The 12,942-nt window shown below is 43.4% G+C and overlaps 1 protein-coding gene across 1 annotated transcript in view; it reads right to left on the bottom strand.

The window, feature by feature from the left end:
- The window catches only part of SLC30A8 (solute carrier family 30 member 8), a 35,754-nt gene extending 23,890 nt beyond the window's left edge, over positions 1-11,864 (bottom strand). The window contains exon 1 of the mRNA XM_039526033.1: positions 11,731-11,864. Within this exon, the coding sequence (XP_039381967.1) occupies positions 11,731-11,753 (23 nt within the window). The 5' untranslated portion in view covers positions 11,754-11,864. The remainder of the gene's footprint in view (positions 1-11,730) is intronic.
- Between the last annotated feature and the right edge of the window lie 1,078 nt (positions 11,865-12,942).

Raw genomic sequence — 12,942 nt, 5'->3', positions numbered from 1 at the left:
AGACAACAGGTGGATGCAGACAGATTGTTTAGTCTGCAGAAGAGAAGAATGAGGGGGGATTTGATAGCTGCTTTCAACTACCTGAAAGGGGGTTCCAAAGAGGATGGATCTAGACTGTTCTCAGTGGTAGAAGATGACAGAACAAGGAGTAATGGTCTCAAGTTGCAGAGGGGGAGGTTTAGGTTGGACATTAGGAAAAACTTTTTCACTAGTAGGGTGGTGAAGAACTGGAATGGGTTACCTAGGGAGGTAGTGGAATCTCCTTCCTTAGAGGTTTTTAAGGTCAGGCTTGACAAAGCCCTGGCTGGGATGATTTAGTTGGGTTTGGTCCTGCTTTGAGCAGGGGGTTGGACTAGATGACCTCCTGAGGTCCCTTCCAACCCTGAGATTCTATGATTCTATGAGATGAACTTGTGTTCGCCCTTTCGGGTTGCTGTAGCTGCCTGTTGTCTCTTGTTGTGTACTTGGATAGTAAATTCTTTGGAACAGAGGCTGTCTTTTCATTGTATGTCTGCACGGTGCCTATGCACAATGGGGCCACGATCCCTAATTGGGGCTTCTAGGAGGTACCACAATACAAATAATAATAATAATAATTAATGATAATAAATTAACTGTCAAGATTATAATCATAGACTTTATATCCACTAATAAAAAGATAAACTCCTCAAACTTTCCCCTCCCGAAAGCCAAGGAAAAGAGAGAGGCTCTGCAGTACTCCCTGATATCTGATTTTGGCCCAAAGAGGGAATGAGTTTGATGTTTAAGGTCTCCTGTGGTAGATGCACAACCACCAAACAGTGCTGCCTACTGGTTAGGCAGGTCTTTGGCAGGGTGTCTCCCTATTGAAAAGCACAGCCTGGTCCTTCACTGCCTCCATCCCAAAGGTTTCCAGTTCTCCCCTTTAGAGCAGAGGTTTTACTGGGGGCTGAGCCCTCAAACTGTCAAGACCTTTTCCAGCTGGTCTTCCACCTTGGTGAACACTCTAGGTGTCATAATGTCCTCTCAGAGTGGTTATGGAAACCCTGGCCCACTCTCTCCACCAGGCTCCAGTCCAAGGCCCAGTGGTGGGAAGCTACACCCGACACCTTGTGGTGATGAGACTGGCCCACTTCCTACCACAGCTCCCTTCAGCTTCCCAGAGTAAATCACTCCAATCCAGTTTCTAACTTGCATACTAAGTCACCTGCTTCTCCTTTGTGGGTTTGCATCGGTGTTGTCAGGTCTCAGGCAATGAGCTTTGGGGCAGAACCTCTGCTCCTTTCCTCTGCCCCCTTCTGAACCGCTCTGTTTCCATTTCTAAAGCCCTGCCTCCAGCTGGTGCAGGCTTTGCAGATATGGCTGGGCTGCCTGGGCCTAGAACTGTTCTGTAACCCCTTGCTCTCCAGTGTGGGGTTTGTATATCCCATCACAGCCCCTCACAGAGAGTGCCCTACCGGCAGTCCTCTCCTTTTAAATGAGACTTGCTATGATTGCAGTTGCCACAGACACAGAATCACTTTCTTGGAGAGGAAGTCTGTAGGCATAAAAGGGGAAGTCACATTTTGAACATCTCTCTCTTGATCTGTGTGGGTCTTATTGTAAAGTGTCAGGTGCTACAGATACTAAGCATGACCTAGATAAAGGGTTTGTTGCAAGGAAAGTGGAAGTGTGGCCAGCTCTTGTCATTTTACCAAGAATCTCATGATATTTTAGTGTTTTTCTTAAAGCCCCAGCTCCTGGAGTCAGGGGATTACATGAGAATCACAGCTTCTATGTAATAAAAAGACATTTCTAGTCCTCACAGTTAGAAAAGAAAGCTTGAAAATGTGCAACCTTAGGGCTCCAAAATCAAGGGACAAATCCATAGGAACCCAAAATTCATTACTTTTGAAATTCCAGGCATTTTAAGGCTATCTCATGATTCTTGGGGCCTGACATGATTTTTGCACGATTGGGGTTGGCATGCTGGTGCTGTCTTCATGGCCACCCAAACCATCTGCAAACTTGGGTGCTCAGTAGAGATGCTCTTTACTAGGAGTTGGATACAGTAGTTTTGGAAGTCTCAGGGATAATTTTGAGAGGTAATTTAACATTAAATTAACCCACCAAATGAGTGCTAAAGCATGGTTGATGACCCCCTTCCCTCCTTTTCCCGCCCCCCATATCAGAACAGCTGCATGGGGTGGTGATGCCTGTGATGCCAGAATACAGGGGAATTCCTGCCCCCTTACACATAGAAGAGTCAGACATGGGACACTAGAGAAGCAGGCTGGAAGCAAGATCAGAGAGCTGGCAATCAAACACATCCACTGGACACAAGACCCGCTTAAAGGGTGTGCAGAGGCTGTGGCCACTGATCAGCAGAAAGGTCTGGCACAAACCGCTCGTTTGAAGAGAAACCCTTGATTCCATGAGAGCTTTCATTGAGCTTCACTTCCGAAGCAGAAAGTTAGGATAGGAGGAACTAAACTTCCCCCACATCTTTGTTATGTAAAATGAGTCCATGTGTAAAAGAGTCATCTCACTAACTTTCCTCAGAGTCCTTAGGACAGACCTTTGCACAGCGGTGTGAGCAGGGTGGGCAGGAATCAGTTACAAGCCTGAGGCCTTGTCTATATATGGCGTTATTCAGAAATAGCTATAGCACTTTAAATTCACACCCCATATTAATCCAAAACAACTTTCAAGTGTCAAGAAGCCTTAAGCTTTCTTCTCAGATCACCTGTTCTTACTGCTTCTGGTATCCCCTGCCTTCGAGAGCCATTTAATCCCTTTTATATTCCTTGGGTTGGCATTGATAGGATTCAGTTGTCCTGACAGCAAGATGGGTTAGTAAAAACAACTCTGCAGCTCTATGCAAAGTTCTAGCACCTGATATCAGGGCAACTCAGCAGAAGAATTCTGCATTTCCACAGAGGATCTTAAAACTTACCTTCCATCATACACATTGTGTATTAGTCTACCCCTTAGGGGTGGATTTGCTCATGCAACTCTAAATTTCAGACTTTCTCAGGGCAACCAAAACTTACTTTAACGTTGTCTCTTTATTTACTGTTCTTTGTAGATTGATGAATCCATTGAGCTAGAATGCTATCCGAAATCCCATTGTAATCAATAGGATTTTGCACAGTGCAATAACTCTAATAAGCATAATAAAATACATAACAGGAAACACATTCATCAGCACTGGATTGGGTCAACAAGTCATTGATATAATGAGAGCGTAACTGTTATACTCCTACACAAATGACAGTATTACCAAGTAGGATATCAAATTGTTCAACTTGCATTGATCTGATGTCCGTATGTGACTCATGTGGCCAAGATTTTCAAGTGACTAGCAATTGTGAGTGCTCAACTTGAGATACTTTAAAGGAACCTGATTTTCAGAGGGTGGATGCTGAGCACTTCGTGAAAAACAGCTCCCTTTAAAGTGGCAAGTTGGGCAAACAAAACTCAAGGCGCCTGGGATCACTAGCGTCTGTTGAAAACCTGGGCCTATAGCAGCAGTTCTCAACCTGCGGCCCGTGGCTACATGCGGCCCAATTAGCACACAGCTGAGGCCCAGCTGTGTGCTAAAGGCCGCTGGGCCGCGTGGCGGGGTCCAGGTTCCGGGATGCCTGGCCCCAAGTAGCGGGGGTCTGGGGTTGGGGCTGCCGGCCGGTCCCGCGGGGTTGGGATCCAGGCTGCCGCCCAGCTGCCCTGCCACACAGCCTCATGTGGCAGGGTCAAGGGTCTGGATTGCCATCTAGCCCCACAAGGCGGGGTCTAGGGTCCCTGATGCCCAGCCCCCCACCCAGGGTTCTGTTCCTGGCCCCACTCTGTGGAAGGGTCTCTAGGAGGGAGGCATAGGGGTCTGTGGGAGGAGCTGTGGTTCTCAACCTGCGGTCCAGGTAACACATTTTGGGCCGCATATGTGGCCCCCAGTGATAAATAGGTTGAGAGCCACTGGCCTATAGCAATATGATCTCTCCAAAACTCAGTGGAGAGAGAGGTTCAGGTAGCCAGACTTCCTAACACAAGTATGATGACCAGGATTTTGTTATCATAATAATAATGGCAGGGGGGGAGGGATAGCTTAGTAGCTTGAGCATTGGCCTACTAAACCCAGTAGTGTGAGTTCAGTCCTTGAGGGGGGCATTTAGGGAACTGGGGCAAAAACCTCTCAGGGACAGTACTTAGTCCTGCTGTAACAGCAGGGGACTGGACTCAATGACCTTTCAAGGTCCCTTCCAGTTCTATAAGATAGGTGTATATCTCCATATTTAAAAAAAAAGGGTTGTAAAGAAGTAGCCAATTTCTCTGCAAAATAAATGCTTTTGAAAGCAATACAGCTGAGTTGTTTCTGCTAAACATACACACAAAGAATTGAAAAATACAGTAATATATCCCCAGGACTAAACTACTCAGTTTATTACACCTAGAAACTGTGCACACAGCCAGTCTATGCAAATATATGCTCATAATATTGTTACCTCATCTTCCCTGCACCTACATTTGTTTCTTTCCTCCACTCTTTTGTATGTTGTCACAGATCCCAATAATAGACAGAGCTCAGTGTAGGCAGCCCCCTGTGCCTCTGCTGAGCCCCACTGATTTCAGTACTTTGCAGGATTAGGGTCAAAGATTATAAACTCCTCAGGGTATGGATTTTCCCTCCACTATAATAACAACTAGTTTGTACATAGAGCTATTCAGCAGTTGATCTCAGAGGAGATTGGCATCATTATCCCCATTTTATATGCAGGGAAACTGAGGCACAGAGCAATGAAGGGACTTGTCCAAGGTCACCCAGCAGGTTAGTGACAAAGCTAGGAATAGAACCCACATTTTCTGAGTCACAGCACACTGCTATATCCAGTAGGCTACACTGCCTTTCATAGCCAATCTGGCAGTCATGGATAGTTTGCTGAATACATCTGCTCAATGTGCAGCAGCAGTTAAAAAAGCTAAAAGAATGTTAGGAACCTTTAGGAAAGTGATAGATACTAAGACAGAAAATATCATAATGCCACTGTATAAATCCAAGGTATGCCCACACCTTGAATACTGTGTGCAGTTCTGGTTGCCCCATCACAAAAAAAATATCATAATTGAAAAAGGTACCTGAAAGAATAATGAAGATTATTAGGGGATTTGAACAGCTTCCATACAAGGAGAGATTAGAAAGACTGAGACTGTTCAGCTTAGAAAAGAGATGACTAAGGGGAGATATGATAGCAGTCTATCAAATCATGAAGAGTGTGGCAAAAGTGAATAGGGAAGTGTTATTTACCCCTTCACATCACACAAGAGCTAGAGGTCACTCAACAAAATTAATAGGCAGCAGGTTTAAAACAAATATAAGGAAATACTTCACACAATTCACAGTCAACCTGTGGAACTCATTGCCATGTGATGTTGTGAAGGCCAAAAGTATAACTGGGTTCAAAAAATAATTAGATAAATTCAGGGAGAATAGGTCCATCAATGGCTATTAGCCAAGGTGGTCAGGGATACCCAGAGGATGGGTATCTCTAAACCTCCAACTGCCAGAAGCTGGGACTAGATGACATGGGATGGATCACTCAAAATTGCTGTGTTCTGTTCATTCCCTCTGAAGCATCTGGTACTGGGTACCCTCAGAGTAAGGATACTGGGCTAGATGGACCATTGGGCTGACTCGGTATGGCCGTTCTTATGGGCTGATACAGCGTCTAGCACAATGGGGTCCCAAGCTGGTGGAAGTTTCTAGTTACTACTGTAATATAAGTAACAAGCACTTGTCCATGAAAAAATTTACAGGTTAAAAAACAAGAGGCGCAGCACAGAACTTGCAGCTCACGGAGGGGAGGGGCTAAAATTGCTTTAAACCACCTCTACGTTGTCCTAAGCCTGGGCTGTTCTGCAACCGTAGCACAATTTAAACAGCCCTGAGGACCTACGTCAATCTCCCAAGACCACGTGCTTTAGCCCCACCCCCAAAATGCCCCATCCATCCCTCAGCCCTTTCCTGGCACACCCTCTAACACCAGGGCTTGTGAGGGGGTGATTGGAAGGCAGCCTGATGGCTGTCTTCAGCAGTTTCTTTGCCAGAAAAATATTCCCTCAGTCAGATCCAGGGCTTTTAGAGCCCCAATGCGAAGCAGCCAGAGGGAGGGTGAAGATCTCCCCCAAGCTGTTTTATCTGAATTGTAAACCACCACTGAGATTCCTTGGTAACGGATAATGAGTCACATAACATATGGGGAGTGGGATTTTATTGCTAATGTATATGTTCTTTTGGACAGCGTCATTTATATTTATGCAGCCATGTAAATAATATTAAACCAATAATCAAATATTTAAAGCACTAAGATACTGTGATGGTGGGCACAGTGGAAAAACACAGAGCTAGATTTTCATTACAGTGGACAGGTTTCCTACCAAGTTTCTGCCCCACATATTTTAAGAGAGCCAAGCAACAAATAACCTGAAAAGCAGTGAGATAATTAAAATGTCAAGAGGTGCTAAACTGTAGCAGTGCTGCTATTTTATTTAAAATATTTGCTGCTCCTAAGCATGAGGAAGAATGAAAATACGTTTCAGGATAAAGGTATTTCCTAGTAGACATCTGTACTCATTTTTTGAAAATTCCAAACAACAAAATATTACCATTTAATTCACACAATTAAATACATTTAAGAATAAATACCCTTCAATTCTCAACTAATATATAGCCCAGTCCTTCATTCCCTGCCCATCAGAGCTTTGGGAGGGCAGGGAATACAGGATATGGCCCTTAATCCATTTACAAGGATTACCAAGTAAAGGCTTGCTCACATAAACCCTTACTCCCATGAGTAATCCTCAATCACATGAGTACATGCATTGACTTCAAGTCCAGTTGGCTAGTCATGTGAGTAAGGTTTTGCAGGATCAAGCCCTTAATGCCATCACATTTCTTTAACACCTAATAGATTATTTAGACATTCAGGCATGAAGAAGCCTGGACTCAAACACAATGTCAATAGCACTATTATGATTCAGCCTAAAAGCACATTATAATCAGTGGGATTTTGCATACTACCATAAATCTACTAAGCATATAAAATACATTGTAGGAGACATTGGCTTCAACGGTAGATTGGGTCAATCCATCGCAGATGCATTAGACGAATTTCTAGTATCTTAAACCAACATTTAATAAGAAAGTTTGGAAGGGGAAAAACCCCCACCAAACCCCAAACAATACCATAGTGCAATGGTATCCCTATATAGAGTCCAAGACTCAGAGAAGTGAGTGCTTCAAATTCAGTAGTAATGTCTGCAGATTAACTGGCTCATTGTACCTTCAAGGGCAAAGCAGTATAAAGTGAAATAGACACAGACAGCTGCGTTACCTGTCTAGAGCTAAGGAGTACTTCTTGGTGCCTCTGTCAGCCACAAGACAAGTTCTTTCGAGACCTTTTGCGGTGGCCATGATGAAAACTTTTTTCCTCAAATGCTCCTTCCCTTTTTGGAAGCAGGCAGGGGTAAAAATGTTCTCACAATGAAGGAGAAATCTTCGCCAAAGTTTTAAAAACAACACATTTGAATAATCTTGTCGATAAATCCACTATAAGGGGAGCTGCTGTCTTACGGCTAGTGCCGTCACCAATTCACCCAACAGTGATTTGCTGGGTTTCTGATATTGGAAGTTTTGTGGCACTTTTTTCCCTCCGATGATATGATGCAATCCTTGTTGCACACATGATGAAAAGCCTACCACTTTGCCCTAGATTGCTGACTCGGCCTGGCGCACGCAAACACACACATGCACAGAAGAAAAGTGATTAAAACAGCCTGATTTGCCTGTAACAGTCAAACCACTGTTTCCCACCCTGCCTGCTCAGCCTGGAAAGAAAAAAAACAACCTCCTTTTGCCCAGGTTGGCGCAAACCTCCTTAATCTAAGTGACTGCTGTAAAGATCCCTTTCTCCCCTCCTTCTCCCCCACTGGAATTTCACTACAAATGTTTAGAAAAAATTTGGGGACAAGAAGAACTATTCATGATTTCAGTTAACAACCTGAAACAGGTTACTGAGATCTATATGTGAACAGAACACAGCTGCATTCCCTTTCTCCTTAGGACTTATTATTTCTTTTTCAGTAGGGCCAACAGGCCTCAACCAGGGACTGGGGGGCCCTTTTACTAGACACTGTACACATATGGTATCTAAAAGACAGTCCCCTACCCCTAAAGCATCGCCTCTTTCCTTGGCTACTTCCATAGCTATAATGCAGCTATCAATGCTCTATTTAGGTATCATCGAGAGTCAGCATATTCGGTCACAGAAGATTTTCCTTTAAAAATAGGTGAGATTTTTATAATTTACATAGATAGATAGATGATCCCACAGCCTGTCACGAGACAAACTCAGCAATAATAAATCCCCCCTTCTGTGTCTGCAAAACAGTGCCCGGAGCAGGAGCAAATGTTCTGGAAAGCAATAAACCTTTAAGGAGGTATTTTTTCCCACTCCATTAGCATCATTCCTGTCTAGTGACAGAAGACGAATATCATCATTATTTATTATTTGCATAACCGTAGCTCCTAGGAGACTTAAATCAAGGACAGGACCCCCTTGTGCGAGATGTTGTACAAACACAAAACAAAATGACAGTCCCTGCCCCAAAGAACTGAGAGTCTAAGTAACAAGTATTTCAGCTTCACTATCACTCTCCCATCATTCATCGCTGTTAACAAATGTGTTTTTCCCCCCAGTACAATTAAATGGGTGGAGACACCATGATAATAAATATTAAATCAATCTAAGAAATACATGAAGGATGCAAAGTGAAGCACTCAGAAGTGAGAAAGGGGCAACCTTCACTCTGCCTCTCATGCATATGTATTACGACCTACTCTTTATTTATAAAATCTCTGGTTATTAGCTCCACAGGATTGGTACATTATTCACCTGCTGCTGACCTGAAGGGGGATCACTTATATCCTCAACCTAAAAGTGATACCTAGGACCTTACCAAATTCAAGGTCCATTTTGGTCAATTTCACGGTCATAGGATTTTAAAAAATCATAAACTTCATGATTTCAGCTATTAAAATCTGAAATTTCATGGTGTTGTAATTGTCGGGGTCCTGACTCAAAAGTGAGTTAGGGAGGGTCGCAAAGGTTATCGTAGAGGGGGTTGCAGTACTGCTACTCTTACTTCTGCGCTGCTGCTGGCAGTGGCGCTGCCTTGAGAGCTGGCCATCGGGAGAGTGGTGGTTGCTGGCCAGAACCCCAGCTCTGAAGGCAGAGCTGCCGCCAGCAGCAGCACAGAAGTAAGGATGGCATGGTATGGTATTGCCACCCTTACTTCTGTGCTGCTGCCTGCAGAGCTGGGCCTTCAGTCAGCAGCTGCCGCTCTCCAACCACTCAGCTCTGAAGGCAGTGCAGGAGTAAGGGTGGCAATACTGCAGCCCCCCTGAAATAACCTTGCGGCCCCCCCTGCAACTCCCTTTTGCATCAGAACCCCCAATTGGAGAAATGCTGGTCTCCCCCATGAAAACTGTATAGTATAGGGTAAAAGCACACAAAAGACCATATTTCACGGTGAGAGACCAGATTTCATGGTCCGTGGTGCATTTTTCATGACCGTGAATTTGGTATGGCCCTAGTGATACCCACAGGTCAGGGCTGATGCACTTTGGTGGGGGAGAGTGGGAAAGTTTGCACCACTGTTCTGCAGAGAAAGGAAGAAACTTTGCCTCTGGGGTTGGCAGTCTACATTTTTACCCATGCACTCAAATCCCACAAAACCTCTAGAGAGATAAAACGAGCGCCTGCCAGATGCTCTCTTTCAGATAAAGAGCAGCACAACTCATCATTTCCAGCCTAACTGCCATGCCTCACACTGGGATTTCCCCCAGAACCCAGCACACGCTCTGTGGGATGGTGGTGTCGTGCATGCTGTACAAGCCTCAATTGATTTTTACAGAGCTAGAGAGCCACAAATTACCTACAAACATATTGTACTGTCAGCTATCCCAGTGTTTTCCCCAATAAATAAGGCAGCACTTGAGCCTGAGAACAGGGAGATCTGGTTAATAATGACTTGGCCATGTTTCTTTACACCTGCTGGCAAACAGAGTGAATAAGTGAACATTGCCTGTAACTTTTGTTTCCATCATTTTGCAAAGGGATCTCAGGCCTCAGATGGATGCTAGGAAAACAGCCAGAGATTATTCACTTTATTTAATCTAGACCTTTGTTTTATGTCTACTGTTGTCTGTGCTGATGGTCATACCTCTTAGGAAGTGGGTTGAGAAGCATGTTATAAAGAAATCTTTTCAGATTTTTTTCACAAAGGCAGGGGTGTTCCTCTTTATACAGAATCCAAAGCTCATCAAGACACAGACAGCAGCTGCCTGTGGAAATTCTGCTTCAGAGAAATTATTCAGACCATCTCAATAAATTCATCTCCCTCTTTCAGTAATAATGCATTTTGTTTTTCTGAGTCTATATTAAAAGTGTCACAAATCCAATCATAGCAATTCTAATGACCCAAGTCAAGGACATTTCTCCAAATTTGCATGCAACAGAGATAAGTGAGACATCACATTGGCTTTTGCAAATGAAAGTCCCTTATCATTATTATCATCCAAAATCTCAGGCAGTAAAAGAAGCATATTCTTGATTCCATTTCAACTCCAATCAAGCATGCTTTAAAATACAAAACTTTCATCCTGTCATGATGGGGGGAGATATTGACAGCTTAAATGTACAGTGCAAAATTCAGTGCATCTGTTAATAGAAAATGCCAGGAAAGTCAATCAATTCTACTCAACGTGAGACATCTTACAGATCATCTGCAAGTTTTTCTTTGCCATTCTGTGTCAGCAATTCATATGGCTCTCTTCAGGATTGCCTTTAATGTGGTGATCCAGGCATTTTCCAGCTTGATTACTGTGATCCTCTTCACCTACTGTAAGTATGGAACTACCTGTTAACCTATGTGGAGCTCTAGTGACTTCAGCTGTCTCTCCATTTAGCTGTCATTATAGGACTGGGGTCTTAGACAGGACAAATCAATAGAAATAGGGGTGACATTTTTGTGTGGCATTGGCAATATAGGGGCCCAAAGTATGAGACTATTAAAGAGAATGTCTCCATCCTGATGTAGTGCCAATTTAAAAATCATTAACAGGATGCTAATGTTTAATATTTTAAAGTACTGAATTTTTAAACATTAACATTTTTCTTCTGATTTCTTTTTTGTAATCAGTGCTCAGAGGATGAAAACTTTTGACAGACTCTTCCACTGAGTTCCCGCACTGCCAGGGCTACCAATGACCCCTCACTTCCACAAAGGCGACTGCCGTCAGCAGCAAGCTATGAAGTACCTATTTTAATTAAAACTAGAGATCAGCTTGAATTGCAAAGTTGGGACACATATCAGAACTTCACCAAAGCCATGGCTGGATTTCAGGTTCTGCAGATTAGTTATAGCGAGCAGCACTCTTTAACCTTTCAGATTGTGGGCTCAGAACATGGCATTCTTCTTTGTAACCACAATCTGGCACCAGGATGGTATGTTACCAAAACAAACTATGGCCACATATAGATATTATGGTAGTCAGTGACCTGACACCTTAAGCAGCAAGAGCACATGCTCCTAAAGAAGCAACTTTGCTGACAGTTTGTAAGTAGCAGGCTCTTATGCCTGATGGGGCCAGTGAATATATGGAGATACAATCCCAAACACAGGTGCTGGAGACTTGCATTTGGGAGTGACCTCAGACACCTGCTTCCAGTACTAGTGGACATCAGCTGGGTTGTTCAGGATGGCTGAAGGGAAGTAGTTTAGCATATTAAGCTGGACACTCAGAGCCAGGCATCCAGGGTCTCAACACCCACCATTGCGGCCAGATTTTCCAGAGATCAGCTTCCATTTAGGCACCTAAATAAACACCAGATTTTCAGAAGCGCTTAACACTCAGCTGTTCTCACTGTGATGCTGACACCCAGATTAGCTTCAATGTGCTCAGCTCTTTTGACAATCTGGCCAGTTCTTTTAGTGCCTACATGGAAGCTGAGCAGTTTTCATAGATCATAGAATATTAGGGTTGGAAGGGACCTCAAGAGATCATCTAGTCCAACCCTCTGCTCAAAGCAGGACCAATCCCCAAATGGTCCCCTCAAAGATTGAACTCACAACCCTGGGTTTAGCAGGCCAATTTGAAGATCTGGTCAGTACGCAGGGGTGTCGTCACCCCAGCCATGTATTCCAGGCTGTTGGCTAGAAGAGAAAGACAGAGGTGTGGCTGAAAAGTAGATGATAATGGTTCTTTCAAATGCTATTGCCATAGCATGTGTCAGCATTTCTTATTAAAATATATTTTTTTCTAAACACTTAATCAGTCAGTCTCTCTCTCCCCCTCGATCTCTTTCCCTCTCCTGCTTCATTTTGCATTGTTATTGCAATGGGGTTTTTTGCTTATTTTTGTTTTTATTGTGTGTGGAGCTGATTGGGGAATTAAGCCTGTAATTGCATTGCTAACAAGTATTTCTTAGATACATTTATTTTTCCTTGGGGAAAGGGACTGTTAGGAAAAGAATATACATGTTTTGGCAGCAAAAGAGATAATTATGACATTTGGTAAATAAGTTATTACCTGGATTTTATTTTAATTGTTTTCTTCTTCTAATAAAATACGGAAACTTTATTGCATTATTTCTTTTATTATCACTTGCAGAATACATTTTGTTCTCATGCAACTTAAATTTGTAAGTACATTTGGGTAGTGAAGATATATTTTACCCTAGATGTTGAGAGCCAGCTTGTTAAAGACACAGGGAGCTGTGCATTATTTCTCACTGGTGCAAAACTAATTGGCTTTTCCCAGCCATTGCACAAATATTTATTTTCCATTTTATCATCCTTACAGTTGCAATTTGAATTAGAAAAGGACACGGCAACCTGGCGAAAGCCTACACAGGTGGCATTGCACTTTAA

Source organism: Mauremys reevesii, linkage group 2 (assembly GCF_016161935.1).
Source record: "Mauremys reevesii isolate NIE-2019 linkage group 2, ASM1616193v1, whole genome shotgun sequence".
Classification (NCBI taxonomy): Eukaryota; Metazoa; Chordata; order Testudines; family Geoemydidae; genus Mauremys; species Mauremys reevesii.
Note: the sequence above shows the minus strand (reverse complement) of the source record. Positions and strands in the feature narration are given on the sequence as shown.